Source organism: Henningerozyma blattae, chromosome 7, assembly GCF_000315915.1.
Source record: "Henningerozyma blattae CBS 6284 chromosome 7, complete genome".
In the NCBI taxonomy this organism is placed as follows: Eukaryota; Fungi; Ascomycota; class Saccharomycetes; order Saccharomycetales; family Saccharomycetaceae; genus Henningerozyma; species Henningerozyma blattae.
This window is the reverse complement of record NC_020191.1, coordinates 473142-490673: the sequence shown is the minus strand read 5'-3', so window position 1 is coordinate 490673 and position 17532 is coordinate 473142. Positions and strand designations below refer to the sequence as shown.

General features: G+C 32.8%; 5 protein-coding genes across 5 annotated transcripts; 3 read left to right on the top strand and 2 right to left on the bottom strand.

Annotated features, from left to right (window-relative positions):
* Positions 1–1563: 1563 nt before the first annotated feature.
* On the top strand, positions 1564–2502 carry OAR1 (3-oxoacyl-[acyl-carrier-protein] reductase (NADPH); the record flags this gene model as incomplete). Its single annotated transcript, XM_004181599.1, has 1 exon — positions 1564–2502. One exon carries the CDS (start codon positions 1564–1566, stop codon positions 2500–2502), a length of 939 nt encoding a protein of 312 aa, XP_004181647.1.
* A 66-nt stretch (positions 2503–2568) lies between these two features.
* Positions 2569–3762, bottom strand: TAP42 (Tap42p; the record flags this gene model as incomplete). Its single annotated transcript, XM_004181598.1, has 1 exon — positions 2569–3762. One exon carries the CDS (start codon positions 3760–3762, stop codon positions 2569–2571), a length of 1194 nt encoding a protein of 397 aa, XP_004181646.1.
* Positions 3763–4523: 761 nt separating this feature from the next.
* TBLA0G01830 (putative methyltransferase) lies at positions 4524–5918 on the bottom strand (the record flags this gene model as incomplete). The annotated part of the gene is made up of 1 exon (XM_004181597.1): positions 4524–5918. The coding sequence occupies one exon, from the start codon at positions 5916–5918 to the stop codon at positions 4524–4526; it is 1395 nt and encodes a 464-aa protein (XP_004181645.1).
* A 1899-nt stretch (positions 5919–7817) lies between these two features.
* TBLA0G01820 (class II fructose-bisphosphate aldolase) lies at positions 7818–8903 on the top strand (the record flags this gene model as incomplete). Its single annotated transcript, XM_004181596.1, has 1 exon — positions 7818–8903. The coding sequence occupies one exon, from the start codon at positions 7818–7820 to the stop codon at positions 8901–8903; it is 1086 nt and encodes a 361-aa protein (XP_004181644.1).
* A 1107-nt stretch (positions 8904–10010) lies between these two features.
* On the top strand, positions 10011–16691 carry TBLA0G01810 (uncharacterized protein; the record flags this gene model as incomplete). The annotated part of the gene is made up of 1 exon (XM_004181595.1): positions 10011–16691. One exon carries the CDS (start codon positions 10011–10013, stop codon positions 16689–16691), a length of 6681 nt encoding a protein of 2226 aa, XP_004181643.1.
* Positions 16692–17532: the final 841 nt, after the last annotated feature.

Below are 17532 nucleotides of genomic sequence, written 5' to 3'. Positions count from 1 at the left end.
ACTTAGTCAATTGATTGTAGTAAACTCAAAGCACCGCAATCAAACAGGTTGAAACTTTTTTATGAGGATGAAATATTTTTATTTTTTTCAAAACCAATTAAATGACCTTGGGTACTTCAAAAATGATAGTAGAAAAATACCAAAATTTGATGAATCTCTTTTATAGAATGATTCAAGAAATAAAGAAGAAGAAAATCAAATAAAATTTTAATTAAAAATGCTTGGAAATATTTGAAAAATTATTTGAAAATACTTGAAAAAAAAAATATTTGGACATATTTCAGCCTGCTTAATGAAATTTAATATCACTTCCTCATTATGCGACACGGCAAAAATAACCAGCTTGGCCCAGGAACAAGAAACGATCAAGTGCTACGGTAACGGGAAATATAATGGCAGTGCTTCCGGATCCGGAAAGAGAGTCAACAACTCTAAAAACCTGGTAGCGCCTTTAGAAAATGTTGTGCGGCGCTTTCTCTGCGACGTGGTATACAGGCCCGATCAGGAAGGGACCACCCGAAACGAGACATTGACCCCTTTCCGGCTTCAAAATTTCCCCATCAGGAAAATGGTGCCGAAAAGGTACTGAGACTCCGCAAAGAAAACTAGGTTGAAATACAATGAGCATGTACTAAAAGTAAAAATAAAAAAGTGATTCATACGGCGCTACCAATATCGAATGCCCAGCCCGTAAAGAAAAGCTGTCTTATAGCGTTGTGATAATAATCTGATAGATATACATGATAATGCTGATTGCTTGGCGTTATAGTATAACAAGATTATCGAAATAGCTTCTATCATCTTTTAAGATTTTGTATGTTGATGTAATGATTACCTTAGGAGAGAATTATTTAATGAAATTATTATTTTGCTGGTTATGTTGTTATTTTTTTATAATTTAAGACGTTTAGGAAAAAACAAAATATCATAAGGATAAATGGCTATGAAGTAATACGTGTTTTATAAAATGTAGAATTTTATGTCACTTGTAAATATCTATTTTTAGTGTTTGATTCAAAATTAAGGGGCATAGGGTATGCATGAGGAAATGTGTCCGAACACGGGATAACCAGCAATCTTGTGTCTTGCAATATAAATTTTCATATGAAAATTACTGGAATTTTTTCATTTTTCAATTTTAGTTTTTTTTTTTATTTTTTTTCACATTTTTTTTTGTTGAAAATTTCTTTCCTAATTCGTAAATTTCGAGTATAAAAATAAAAAAAAATTGTAACAATTTCGAAAATTTTCAATCCATATTGAAAATAACCAAATGAGAATCCAATGAGCATCAAAAGAATATCACCCGAAAGTCCTTAAATTGTTACATTACGTAGTGCTCATCGGTTTGTATGGCATTTATCATAATACTTTCTTTTGTTCTTGTACTTTACTAAATAAGCAAAATTATAAGCAATACCCGTAGCAATCTCCGTAACCGAAGCCTCAAGAAAGCAAATACAAAAAGAGCGCATCTTAAATCTTAAAAAGGATTAACTTGATACCAAACCTTTTACCGAATGAGGTAAGCTGAGAAGATCTCCATTTAACCTTATTCTTGTAATGTCAAAATATATTCCAACAGTTATCATTACTGGTGCAACAAGAGGTTTAGGGAACTCTATTTTTAATAAATTTATTAGCCACGGCATCTCGTGTATTGGAGTTGGAAGCTCTACTAACTCCACAACAACATTAATTGACCAACTTCAAAAGTTAAAAAACAACAATTTTGATCAATTAAAATATGACGCTATAAAGTTTAGTAAATTAAATCAAAAGATTGCTGTATGTGCCATTGATCTTTCCAACTGGCCTAATTGGGTAGAGTCTAAAATATACCCAACTTATATTTTTAGCAAAGATGAGCTAGGGAATAGTAAGACTACAAACTATTACAATAATAAACCAATATATACATACTATCCATTATTTCCTCCCCCTTTTAATTCAGATATACATGGAAGTTCGACCAAAAATCATTATTATATAGCCGGCGTTATTAATTGTGCAGGAATAACCCAATCCTCTTTATCAATCTCAACAAGTAATTTACAAATTAAAAATTTAATAAACATTAATTTGAACTCCCCTATTTCTTTAATTAATTCATATTTAAAATATTTTATTAAAAATAAAAGAAAGATCGGATTAAATTCAAACATGATTAAACCTTTTATTATAAACGTTTCGTCATGTTTGGCACAATCAAACTCCAATAATAAGGACAAAAATTTCAATATCAGTGGCACCTCAATTTATTCTGCTACAAAGTCAGGATTATCTAGGTATTCAGAAATATTAGATTTAGAGGTTAACGACAAATTAGGGATCTCTGTCCATTGTATAGAACCTTTATTGATTGAAGATACAGATATGACGAAGGGCTTAAGTATTCATGAAAATCCAATTATCTTAAATGATGCAGAAAAGAACATTACTACAAAAAACTCTGTTACTAATCAAGTATGGGACATGTTTATTGGCCAATTAAAATGTTAATAATGCAATGTGAATATACGTAAACCTATATATATATATTCGATATACAATTGGAATATTATATATTCATCCACGATTCAATGTATTACCAATACCACGCGGATTAGCTTCTGTAAATTCATCCCATTCACGAGCCTTATATGTTTCTTTATCTTGATATTCATCATTATCTTCCATCTCTTCTTTATATTTTTGACTTTCTTCTATTTCATTTTCTCCACCTTGTAATACTCTTCCTTCTTCAAATTCTTTTTCAAGGAATTCTTCCACTGTCATGGTTGGTCCATATTGTCCATATCCCTTAACTTTATCCTTAAGTTCTTGACGTTTACTTGTTAATGTAAAATTCCGTAATACTTTACCTTGTTTTGATAATAATGGTTTGTTTAATACTTCTAATTTATCAGTATACCCTGTGAAATCCCTTTTTTGCATTCTAATGTCTTCTTGCTCATTACTCTTAGGAGTATCTGTAATCTCTTCAAATCCTCTTTTAATGAAATTATTCAATAATTCACTTTCATACAAATCTTGTTCAATCTTATTAAAAGAATCATAACTAAATGATTTTAGCTGTTCAATATATATAGATCTTAGCATTTCTTCTTCATCTACAGTATAAGCCTTTTCTTCATCATTTTCATTTTTATTATCGTCATATTTTTGTTTTAAATGATTTAATTTTTCATTAATTTCTTTATTTCTCTTGAATATTTTAATTTTAGCTTCCCTTTTTAATTGAGCACCACTTAAATCTTTATCATTTTTAGGGGTCATTCCCTTATATAGCTCCTCTAATTTGGGGTGATAAGTCTCTTCAAAGGAATCTATCTTCTTGCCTAGCAATTCATCTAATATATTATAATTTTGTAATGTTATCATAAATTGGATGAATAGTTGAATAGATTTATCTAGAAACTTCACTTTTAATTTATTCTTATTAGTGTTAATCTCACCATTTTTGCTACAATCTTGTTTTCGTTCCATCAATAGGCCTAAATAATAATCTATGGATAAATATTTAAGGGAAGTTGTTGATAAATCATCCAATGTTTCATTATCACTAAATAACGATAACTTGGAGTAAATTAGATTTTTAAAAGTGATTAATTTATTAATAATTTCGCTTAACTGTTTTTGATACTCAATACTATCTTGGCGAAGTTTAGAGTTTTTAATTTCCACGTTATATTGGTTAATAATTTTTTCATATTGAGTGGCAATAGAACCAATTGGCTCATTTTCGTTCTGGCTAGACATTATTGGTTGTTTATTTTAATTTTAAAAGTTACTTTAAAAGTTAAAATAGATTTTTGGAAACAATACTCAAAGATATTTCGATAAATTATTTCGTGATTATTAACGATTTTTTTATGAGCTTACATTATCGATGATTAGCTAGGTATTTTTTTTAGAATTTTCAAATTTTCAAATAGGAAATCCCGAATTAATTAAAAGAAAAAAAAATAAAAAAAAACATTCTTGTCTAAAGGAATTTTCTAAATAAAGAATTCGTGAATTTTACCTATTTACCATTGTTACGTATTCAAATTTAGTTATATTAGAACACACAACGTGATGTATGTTTGTATCGTAAAAAAAATCTTTAAAGCTCTTTACATGTGTGAAAACAACTTATTTTAAATTTTTTCTAGCTTAAATAATAGGGAAGACATGCAAATATAACGTTTAAGAATTATTCTATGTAATTAATAATACATTCTTTGCAGAGCTTATGCAAAAACTTATTTCTATAATTAAAACTCTAATTAAAGTTATATAAAATCTCGGAGTTAATTAAACTGGGTAAACATTGAAACCGATCTGATTTTATAACGTCATTCCTAAAATGCTGTCAGGTTATTTAGGGAAATTAATAATATTTATTGTATGAAATTTAAAAGTTCAAATATAATAAAAGTATATAAAAGGAGGATAAAGACATGTAAGATCAGAAATAATGGGAAAGACCTTATGCATGGGAATTGTGTTTCAGAAATGCATCACTTGTGAATTTTGATTTATTTTTGACCATTTGAATAACAAATGATAGCCCATTTACCACTGCTGACCCACCAATTACCTTGACCTGGGTGATCCTTTTCCCAAAGTTTGGTTAATTCTTCATCAACACCAGGCTTCAACCCCACTTGAACATCCGCCTTACATGTTCTTAGACTTAATAGAGTAATACCATTTGTAGCTAATTCACATAAGGCAGTTTTAAATGGAGTAGTCTTTTCCCATTTTCTATCAGCAGTTAATTTTCTATAATTCAAATCACCTTTGAAAATAACTAAATCAGAATTCAATAATTCTTTATGAATTTGGGCACCATGATATTTAGTTTCTGATGGATCAATATAATTGTATGGTAATTCAGTAGTCCAAAAAGAATCAGTTTTAAATTCAAAAATACCCTCTTTAACGTATTCACTAATATCATCACTGACAGTATTTAAGGCAATATCATCTTTGGAACCAACTGGAACATCAAAAAATTTTCTATCTTTCAAATCATCTATTAAAATGGTGAAATCTTTCATCATAACATCAGAAACCATATATGGAATATCCTTAGCATGGAAAACAATTTTCTTAGCCAAGTTACTTTGAATTAAGAATAAAGATAACATGAAATCAGCATACAATTCAAACCCGGAATTATCCAAGACGATATCAATTCTATTATTTGATGGGTTTTCTAATAATTTATTCCAAGCTAACACGGTATCATTAATTAAGATCTTTGATTCAGAGTCCTGCCTAGCCTTTTCACCTTGCAATGATTTAATATCTTCGTAAGTTGCATTTGTTAATAATGATAAATCAGTGGCATTACCCCATAGGGAAATTTCGATGAATTCTTTAAATAGGATTTGTTTGGATTCAGTATCAATATTCTTGTCGGATAATAATACTTTTTTCAAATTTAAATATCTGTGAGCCAGTTCAACAACACCATGTAAGGACAATTTGAAAGTACTTCGTTTTAGTCTATTAAAAATATCGAATTGTTCAAACCAAAATTTGGAAATACCCAAACTATTCATTTTAAAAATTGCATTAATACGTCTATAAAAATATATTTCAGAGAATAACCAAGGAGCCTTCAACCAAGTCAAGGCAGGGCCCTGGTATTCGTTAATAAATTGATTAAATGATAAAGGTATATTACAGGTTTCAATTTCCTTTGGAGTGAAAACACGTAAAGGAGCATTGTCAACCAATTCCTTTTTGAAACCAATCAAATCTTTTTCAATTAATTTACCAATATCAATATCAATTTTATCATTAGTCATTGAATTATTTATATCATCGATGGCGTTTTGAAGAATAACACCCCAACGAGTCTCTGCGGTAAATTTACCAAACGTGCCTTCATCAGCAGTAGAATATTGTTCTGGAAGAGTCATTTTGTATAGTGGTTATATATATATATATATTTTTTGGTTTAGTCTCTTTTTGATAACGAAGTGATAACCTTTTTTATGTTTTCTGTATATATATATATATATATATATATATATGTTTGAAATAGATAATGAACTTTTCGTAACGTATAATTTTACTAGATCCAGTTCGGGATTCCAGTTTTACCTTATTTACATGTCAAAGAAAATGGGAACTTCGGATTAATTAATTATTCTGGAGAAACTTGGAAAATAATAAAAGAAACTTCGTACCCTGTGGAGAAAGATAAACGTGACGTAATCTTTGGAAAATGTAGTATTATAGCGTTTAGACACAAATACAATATTGTAAACTTGGTTGCAAATTCCTTAAATGAAAGGAGTGTCTCTTATTCAACTTGTATGCTGATTTCCTGAAATGGATATATTTATTTATTTATTACCATTTTATTATATTGTATCAAATTCTTATAATTCAAAAACCCTCTGTTAAAATAACTGAATTTGTAACCAATTTTGAAAATGCAGCCATAAAATATCTATTCTTTTTTTTTATGATCTAAACAAATCTTTAGTGTGTAGTATATACCGGTCTACTGTAATTTGCTAAAAAAAAAAATCAGATCCCTACATATCTATTTTCCGATAGCCGCCCAATCTTTCATTTAGTAATCTGGTTAAAGATGCTTTTAAGAAATGTTTTCGTCCGAGACGACAAGATTAGATTTCATCCCAATAACACAGTATAGAATCCCAAGGCCAGATATGGAAAAACCTTCATCTGAGAATTAACTCTTGATCCAGGAAATAAAAAAAAGCAATTAACAGAAAGTCCCATATTCACGCGTATTGTCCTTTTGACCCTCTTATCTTTTTTCTGACCCTCAGGTCCCTTTTGACCATTTTGACCCCTTTGACCCTTTTGCCTTGGCCCTACATCTCAAATTGACCCTATTCCCGATACGGTAATACACGCCGCCAGACATAGCAGCCTGTATTTCCAGAATAGGCGTGGTGTCAGGGTGACTCAGGGTGTGAGGGTGGCTGGGCGAGTCACTTTTAGGGGTGGTCGGCTGGCCGGAGCCGGTCGGCGGCAGGTGATCGCGTGCCTGATTATTGGAAACAGCAACTTGGCAACGTGATTCACTAAGCTCAAATTCAGTGCCCTGTTGATCCAAAGTTGATGTTTAGGGAGTGTGGTTAACTTTCCATGTCGCTACCATTTAGAGTAAGCTATTGTTCTTATTAATGCACCATGCCAATAATAATAATAACCATACTTGGCGTGCCGCGCTACTTCAGTCACTGGGAGTGGGAAAAGAGTGTAAAGTACAATTTACTGTCTATTTGCCTAGCCTTCTATCCATTGCCATCTTACCTCAGTTCACACGCGGTCCTGGTCTCATTATCTCAATAAAGAAATGTTCAAAACATTTCAAATATTTGGCTATTTACTAATTATAATCACATACCAATATACTTCAAGAAAAAACCAAGAAAAAAAAACTATATGCCCACTCGAACTTTAACACCTTCTTACTAAAACATTATATTATTACCTTATACTATAAGCCATTTATTGGAGCTCTTTTCTAGCTTCGTATTTTTTCTCCCTTGGAATTTGTTTTAGATAGTTTTTGTTTTTTGCCCACTCCCCTCACACCCTTCCCTTTAAAATTCTTTATTGTTTGATATCTTTTTTAGATTCTTGTTATGATACCGTTTATATATAAATATATAAATACTAGGTAAATAATTCGTCTTCTCCATCCTACTCTCCTTCCAAGTGTTCTCTCTCTCTCTCTCTCTCTCTTGTCTAATACACCAGCGATAGAAAAACTTCTAATTAGTTATATATCAAAAACAACAAAGTCAAGAATATTTTTGAAATAAAAAAATAAAATGGGTGTCGAAAGTGTTTTAAAGAGAAAGACCGGTGTTATTGTCGGTGATGACGTCAAGGCATTATACGATTACGCTCACAAGAACAAATTCGCTATTCCAGCTATCAATGTCACTTCTTCTTCTACCGTTGTTGCTGCTTTAGAAGCCGCAAGAGACAACAAGTCTCCAATTATCCTACAAACCTCCAACGGTGGTGCTGCTTACTTTGCCGGTAAGGGTGTTTCCAACGAAGGTCAAAACGCTTCTATTAGGGGTTCTGTCGCTGCTGCTCATTACATCAGATCCATTGCTCCAGCATATGGTATCCCAGTTGTCTTACATTCCGATCATTGTGCTAAGAAGTTATTACCATGGTTCGATGGTATGTTAGAAGCTGATGAAGCTTATTTCAAAGCCAATGGTGAACCTTTATTCTCCTCTCATATGTTGGATTTATCTGAAGAAAATGATGATGAAAACATTGCCACTTGTGTCAAATATTTCAAGAGAATGACCAAGATGAACCAATGGTTAGAAATGGAAATCGGTATTACCGGTGGTGAAGAAGATGGTGTTAACAACGAACACGTCGAAAAGCACAAGATGTTCACTTCTTCTGAAACTGTCTACTCCGTCTACGAAGCTTTAGCTCCAATCTCTCCAAACTTTTCTATTGCTGCTGCCTTCGGTAACGTCCATGGTGTTTACAAGCCAGGTAACGTTGTCTTATCCCCACAAATCTTGGCTGAACATCAAGTTTACGCTTCCAAGAAATTAAACAAACCAGAAGGCTCTAAACCAATCTACTTGGTCTTCCACGGTGGATCTGGTTCCACTAAGCAAGAATTCCAAACTGCTATCAAGAATGGTGTTGTTAAAGTCAATTTGGATACTGATTGTCAATACGCCTACTTAACTGGTATTAGAGATTACGTCTTAAAGAAGAAGGATTACATCATGTCTCAAGTCGGTAACCCAGATGGTGCTGACAAGCCAAACAAGAAATACTTTGACCCAAGAGTCTGGGTTAGAGAAGGTGAAAAGACCATGTCGGCTAGAATCACTGAAGGTTTGGAAATTTACAACACTTGCAACCAATTATAATCGGATTAATTACCATTTCTCTCTACTTCTCCTATTATTTTATAAACTGTATCTGAAAAAAATAAGTATTATGGTTTTTCTTACAGTATAATATATACTTATGTACATTCATATTTATATTTCATATGATTAACGAAAATCTTTAATGACATTTCAAACGGAAGGTGGGGTTTATTTCTACTTCTTCTCTTCACAAGATTCTATGAAAAATTTAAATTTTGCCTTTTTGACACTTTATCTAGATACAAAAATACATATACAATTGATATTCATGTTTCTTTTCTACTCTGTTAAATTGTGTCATATGAAGTAATCATTATTCCATTATTTTCCAACAGAATATTTTACCCGGTAATTGTACTATACTCCGCAACCAAACCGGGTAACTACCCCTATCGAATGCCCGAGGTGCCTGTGAAACCCAACAACAACACCGCGACTGTCAGGCGTTTTTTCCAAGTATATCAATTATTTAAGCGGATTTTAATGGTGGACTCTTTATATATAAATATTACACATGGAAACACGATACATTTGGGATTTACCGCGTTTAAATTTATTTAATACATTAAATCAAAAGGCTAAAGAGCAAAGCAATTCAAAAAGCAAATCTAAAGCAAATTAAAATAGCAATTGGCTGTGTTTAAGACACTCAATACACGTTTCGATAGACAATCCACCACACGACTGCCTGGACTCTTTTGCTTCCGATTACTTTTAATTAATTACTCTTTATTTTATTTCTTCCATTATTTTTTTCCTTAATCCTATTAAATTACAAATAAAAATATATTTTTTGATATCATATTAATATTTTTTCTTTTGTTTTATTTCTTCTTCAATTACCAATATTTTTTTCTTTAATTTTTTTTTCCATTTTAAACTCATTAATCCTTTCGTCCTCCCCCACATCTGTTATTATTCTTCGACTTTGTTTAATTAATTCCATTATTCTAACTACCATTAACTACTTTAAAGATTATTAGAAATTATTCAATAAAAGTATTAAAGTTTTCTTCCTCCTATAAGCACTACTACTTCAATAATACCTCTTTATTATTTTTTAAAAGATCTGTATTTATTAGCAACAAAAGGTTTTATTCAAATATGAGTTATATTGCAAAACATTCCACTTTACCTTCAAATTTTATTGGGTTTAATACTATTGCCAAATCTAATGATGAATCTCCTTTGAAAGATTTCATCGCTTCTCATGAAGGTCATTCGATTATTTCCAAGATCTTAATTGCTAACAATGGTATTGCTGCTGTAAAGGAAATTAGGTCCATTAGAAAATGGTCTTATGAAACATTTGGTAATGATCGTATCATTCAATTCGTAGTTATGGCAACTCCAGATGATTTAAAGGCAAATTCAGAATATATTAGAATGGCTGATCAATTCATCGAAGTTCCAGGAGGAACAAATAACAACAATTATGCTAATGTAGATTTAATTGTGGATATCGCTGAAAGAACCGATGTAGATGCCGTTTGGGCTGGTTGGGGTCATGCTTCTGAAAACCCTCATTTACCTGAAAAATTGGCACAATCTCATAGAAAAATATTATTTATTGGTCCTCCAGGTAGTGCCATGCGTTCATTAGGTGATAAAATTTCCTCTACAATTGTTGCACAACATGCAAAAGTTCCTTGTATCCCATGGTCTGGGACTGGCGTGGATACCGTTCATATTGATTCAAAGACAGGTCTAGTGTCTGTAGATGACGATATTTATCAACAAGGGTGCTGTTCTTCTCCAGAAGATGGTCTTGAGAAGGCTAAAAAGATTGGTTTCCCGGTAATGATCAAAGCTTCTGAAGGTGGTGGTGGTAAAGGTATTAGACAAGTAGAACGTGAGGAAGATTTCATATCGCTTTATAATCAAGCTATGAATGAAATTCCAGGTTCTCCAATCTTTATTATGAAATTAGCAGGTAGGGCTCGTCATTTAGAAGTCCAATTATTAGCCGATCAATACGGTAACAATATATCTTTATTCGGTAGAGATTGTTCTGTTCAAAGAAGACATCAAAAGATTATTGAAGAAGCACCAGTTACGATTGCTAAACCTATAACTTTTACTGAAATGGAAAAAGCTGCTGTAAGACTGGGGAAATTGGTTGGTTACGTATCAGCTGGTACTGTGGAATATCTGTATAGTCACGAAGATGAAAAGTTCTATTTCTTAGAATTAAATCCAAGATTACAAGTGGAGCATCCAACTACTGAAATGGTTAGTGGCGTAAACTTACCTGCTGCCCAATTACAAATCGCTATGGGTATTCCATTACATAGAATTAAAGATATTAGAGTCCTTTATGGTTTGAATCCTCATACTTCTACAGAAATTGACTTTGATTTCTCCACTGAAGAATCCAAAAAGATTCAAAGAAAACCTGTTCCAAAGGGCCATTGTACTGCGTGCCGTATCACTTCTGAAGATCCAAATGAAGGTTTTAAACCATCCGGTGGTTCATTACATGAATTAAATTTCCGTTCATCTTCAAATGTTTGGGGTTATTTCTCTGTGGGTAACAATGGTAACATTCATTCATTCTCTGATTCTCAATTCGGTCATATCTTTGCCTTTGGTGAAAATAGACAAGCTTCTAGAAAACATATGGTTGTCGCCTTAAAAGAATTATCTATTAGGGGTGACTTTAGGACCACTGTGGAATATTTGATTAAGTTATTAGAAACCGAAGATTTCGAAGATAATACCATTACAACTGGCTGGCTAGATGATTTGATTTTACATAAAATGACTGCCGAAAAACCAGATCCTACTTTGGCTGTAATCTGTGGTGCTGCAACTAAAGCTTTCATCGCTTCTGAAACCAATTGTAATGAATATATAGAATCTTTGAGGAGAGGTCAAGTTTCTTCCAGTGTTCTTCTACAAACAATGTTTCCAATAGAGTTTATTCATGAAGGAAAACGCTTCAAATTTACCGTAGCCAAATCTGCTGATGACTTATATACTCTTTTCATCAATGGTTCCAAATGTGAAGTATCTGTTCATAAATTATCTGATGGTGGTTTGCTAATCGCTATTGGTGGGAAATCACATACCATCTATTGGAAAGATGAAGTTGCTTCAACAAGATTATCAGTAGACTCAATGACTACCTTATTAGAAGTAGAAAATGATCCAACACAATTACGTACTCCATCTCCAGGTAAATTAGTTAAATATTTAGTTGAAAACGGTGATCATATTAATTCAGGTGAAGCTTATGCCGAAGTTGAAGTTATGAAAATGCAAATGCCCTTAATAGCTCAAGAATCTGGTATCGTTCAACTACTAAAACAACCTGGTTCAACCATATCCGCAGGTGATATCATTGCCATTTTAACACTAGACGACCCATCAAAAGTTAAACATGCCTTGCCATTCGAAGGAATGCTACCGGACTTCGGTTCTCCAAATATTCAAGGTAAGAAACCTGTTCAAAAGTTCAAATTCTTAATCTCAACTCTACAAAATATTTTAAAAGGTTATGATAATCAAGTTGTAATGGATGCTACTTTAAATCAATTGATCCATGTATTAAGAGATCCTACTTTACCTTATTCAGAATGGCAATCGCAAGTATCTGCTTTACATTCTAGATTACCAATTAAATTAGATGAACAGCTTAATGAATTAGTCGATAGATCTCTAAAGCGTAATGCCGTGTTCCCAGCTAGACAATTGAAGAAAATGCTAGATTTGGAAGTTGAAAAACAACGTTCTGAAAAAATACCGGAATCTGATATTTTACTTTTTAAGACAACTATTGAACCATTATTAGATATTACAAAGAGATTTGAAAATGGCTTGGAACATCATGAACATTCCATATTTGTGAAATTATTGGAAGAATATTACAATGTTGAAAAATTATTTAACGGTCCAAACGTTAGGGAAGAAAATGTTATCTTAAAATTACGTGATGAAAACCCTGATGATTTAGATAAAGTTGTATTAATAGTTTTATCTCATTCAAGAATATCTGCCAAAAATAATTTAATCTTGGCCATTCTAAAACACTACCAACCTCTATGTAAATTATCTTCTGATATTGCAAGTATTATTGCTGATCCTTTGCAACATATTGTAGAATTAGAATCCAAAGCTACTGCTAAAGTAGCTTTACAGGCAAGAGAAATCTTAATTCAAGGTGCACTACCTTCTGTTAAGGAAAGAACTGAACAGATTGAACACATCTTGAAATCCTCAGTTGTTAAAACTGCTTATGGTGATACCCATCCTAAACGTTCTGAACCAGACTTGGAAGTATTGAAAGATTTGATTGATTCAAAATATGTTGTTTTTGATGTTTTAACACCTTTCTTAAACCATTCTGATCACTCAGTTTGTGCTGCTGCTGCTCAGGTTTATGTACGTCGTGCGTATAGAGCTTACACTGTTGCAGATGTTAAAGTTCATGATGGTACCAATAACCCAATTTGTGAATGGAAATTCCAGTTACCTTCTGCCGCATTCTCTGCAATCCCATTAGTTAAAAATAAATTTGGTATGAATAGAGCTGTTTCTGTTTCTGATTTATCTTATGTTGTCGATAGTGAAAATGCCCCATTAAGAACTGGTATTCTATCAGCTGTCGATCATTTAGATGACGTAGATGATGCTATCACCCAAAGTGTTGATGTTATTCCAAAACATCATCATAATACCGGAAACTCCGCTGGCCCAGCTCCAGATAGATCATCAAACAATCCAACATCTTTAAGTAACATTATCAATGTTTACGTACATTCTACTGAAGGGTTTTCTTCTGAGACTGATGTTTTGAAGAGATTAAGTGAAATATTGAATTTAAACAAACAAGTACTAGTAAAGTCAGGTATCCGTCGTATTACTTTCTTGTTTGGTTTCGATGATGGTTCTTATCCAAAGTATTATACCTTTAAGGGTCCAAACTATTCTGAAGATGAAACTATTCGTCATATTGAACCTGCTTTGGCTTTCCAATTAGAATTGGGTAGAATGGCCAATTTTGATATCAAACCAATCTTTACTGAAAATAGAAATATTCATGTCTATGAAGCTGTTAGTAAGACATCTCCATTAGATAAAAGATTTTTCACAAGAGGTATAATTAGAACAGGTAGCATTCGTGAAGATGTATCAATTCAAGAATATTTGACTTCTGAAGCTCATAGATTAATGAGTGATATCTTAGACAACTTAGAAATCTTAGATACTTCTAATTCCGACTTGAACCATATTTTCATTCACTTCTCTGCAGTCTTTGATGTTTCTCCAGAAGATGTTGAAGCCGCTTTTGGTGGTTTCTTGGGTAGATTCGGTAAGAGATTAATGAGATTACGTGTTACTTCTGCTGAAATCCGTATCATCATCAAAGATCCAGAAACAGGTGCTCCAGTACCATTACGTGCTCTAATTAATAATGTTTCTGGTTATGTTGTCAAGAGTGAATTGTACATTGAAATTAAGAATGCTAAAGGTGAATGGGTTTTCAAGTCTTTGGGTAAACCAGGTTCTATGCATTTAAGACCAATTGCTACTCCATACCCTGTCAAAGAATGGCTACAACCAAAACGTTACAAGGCTCATTTAATGGGTACTACTTATGTATACGATTTCCCTGAATTATTCCATCAAGCTGCAGTTTTAGAATGGACTAAACATTCTCCAAAGGTTAAATTAGATGATGATTTCTTTGTTGCTAACGAATTGATCGAAGATGAAAATGGTGAATTAGCTGAAGTCGAACGTGAAGCTGGTGCAAACAACATTGGTATGGTTGCTTTCAAAGTTACTGTCAAGACTCCTGAATACCCTCGTGGCCGTCAATTTGTTATTGTTGCTAATGATATCACCTTCAAAATTGGGTCTTTTGGTCCACAAGAAGATGAATTCTTTAATAAAGTCACCGAATATGCTAGAAAGTTGGGTATTCCAAGAATTTACTTATCTGCAAATTCTGGTGCTAGAATTGGTATTGCTGATGAATTGGTTCCATTGTACCAAGTTGCTTGGAATGATCCAACTTCTGAAGCCAAGGGTTTCAAGTATCTGTACTTAAATGATTCTGGCATTGAAGAATTAAAGAAATACGGTAAAGAAGGATCTGTTGTTACTGAGCCAATTGTGGAAAATGGTGAACAAAGACATGTTATCAAAACAATTATTGGTTCAGAAGATGGGTTAGGTGTAGAATGTTTGAGAGGTTCTGGTTTAATCGCTGGTGCAACTTCAAGAGCATACACTGATATTTTCACCATTACTTTAGTCACATGTAGATCTGTCGGTATTGGTGCTTATTTGGTTAGGTTAGGTCAAAGAGCCATTCAAATTGAAGGTCAACCAATTATTTTAACAGGTGCTCCTGCCATTAATAAGGTTCTAGGTAAGGAAGTTTACACATCCAACTTGCAATTAGGTGGTACTCAAATCATGTACAATAATGGTGTCTCTCATTTGACTGCTCCCGACGATTTAGCTGCTGTTCAACAAATTATGAAGTGGTTGTCCTATATTCCCGCCAAACGTAATATGCCAGTTCCAATTCTGGAATCGGATGATAAGTGGGATAGATCTGTTGATTATTGCCCACCAGGTGATAAAGCTCCTTATGATGTCAGATGGATGATTGAAGGTCGCGATGGCCCAAACGGATTTGAATACGGGTTATTCGATAAAGGCTCATTCTTTGAAACTTTGTCTGGTTGGGCTAAGGGTGTTGTTGTAGGTAGAGCTCGTTTAGGTGGTATCCCAATGGGTGTCATCGCTGTATCTACTCAAACAGTTGAGACTATTATTCCAGCTGACCCAGCCAATCCAGATTCCACTGAAACTTTGGTTCAAGAAGCTGGCCAAGTTTGGTATCCAAATTCTGCTTTCAAGACAGCTCAAGCCATTAAAGATTTTAACCATGGTGAACAATTACCACTAATGATTTTAGCTAATTGGAGAGGTTTCTCTGGTGGTCAGCGTGATATGTTCAATGAAGTTTTGAAATATGGTTCTTTCATTGTTGATGCTTTAGTTGAATATAAACAACCAATTTTCATCTATATTCCACCAACTGGTGAACTAAGAGGTGGTTCTTGGGTTGTTGTTGATCCAACCATTAATCCAGAACAGATGGAAATGTATGCTGATGTAGACTCAAGAGCTGGTGTCTTAGAACCAGAAGGTATGGTTGGTATTAAGTATCGTAGGGAAAAATTATTATCCACTATGGCAAGATTGGACAAGAAATACCGTGATTTGAAAGAACAATTAATGAACAGTAAACTAAGCACTGAAGAACACCAAGAACTAAGCAAGAAATTATCGTTACGTGAAAAACAATTATACCCAGTCTATAGTCAAATCAGTGTTCAATTTGCTGATTTACATGACAGAACCGGCCGTATGTTAGCTAAGGATACCATTAGGAAGGAATTAGAATGGAGCGAATCTCGTAGATTCTTCTTCTGGAGATTGAGAAGAAGATTAAACGAAGAATATTTGATTCGTCGTCTAGACAAGGAATTAAAGACTTCCAGTAGACTGGAAAAGATGGCTAGATTAAGAAGTTGGTATTCTAAAGATATTACAATTGAAGATGATAAAAGTGTTGCCGTTTGGATCGAAGAAAACTACCATGTCGTTGAAGAAAAATTGAAGGGCTTAAAACTAGAAAAATTTGCTCAAGAATTAGCTAAATCTATTAGAAATGATCATGATAATTCAATTATCGGATTATCAGAAGTTTTGAAAATGTTAAGCGCTGAAGATAAGGAGAAGCTTTCAAAGAGCTTAGTCTAGTAGTGTCTATTGTTCGCAATATTAAAGCTCACCTTTTTTTTTCTGCCATCACTTTACTATTAATATTGTAACGTTTACTTTTATTTAATTTTACTTTGTTTTATATTATCCTGCCATATGATATACTGTATATTACTATTTATATAACCATAGATATATATTACACTTCTAATATTACTTACCATTTTAATGTATATCCCTTGATTTACTGTTCAAATAGACCCCTCTTTTCTTCAACTTTACCTCCGTGGGGGATAACCGTGGGACTTTCCTAATAGGGTATTTCCGTCGGCTAAAAATACCTTAAGGTATTCTATTACCATATTCGGTAAATTCCTATTCCTGCCGGGCTAGTCCTTGCTTTGTCAGTTCCCCGCAAACAATCTGAGTGGGGCAAAAACAAACAATCAGGCGGAGAATTCAATTATATTTTCACTGAAATTGGTGAAGCTGGTAAAATTTCATGGACAGCCGAGTATACGATTTCAAGATTAGAATTAATACTAAAACTAAAAAAAAAAGGACTCACGAAATTGTTTAAGTAAGCCTAGATTACAAAGTTTTTCATTACAAAACCGTTCTTTACAAATAACATAAGATATTAAAGAATCATAAAAAAAATTAATACCTTTTGGAAATTTTCTTAGGCCATCACTTCCTTTTTTTTATTCATTAATGTGTTTATTATAGACTATTCAGAAAACAAAGATACATCAAACACACTTTAGTTATTATTCAAATAGAAATAGATATTACTTTTCTTCATCATTTCTACATCACCACGTTAATACTATATATTCATTCCTTCTTTTTTTACTTTTTTATTTTACCTTTTGGAATC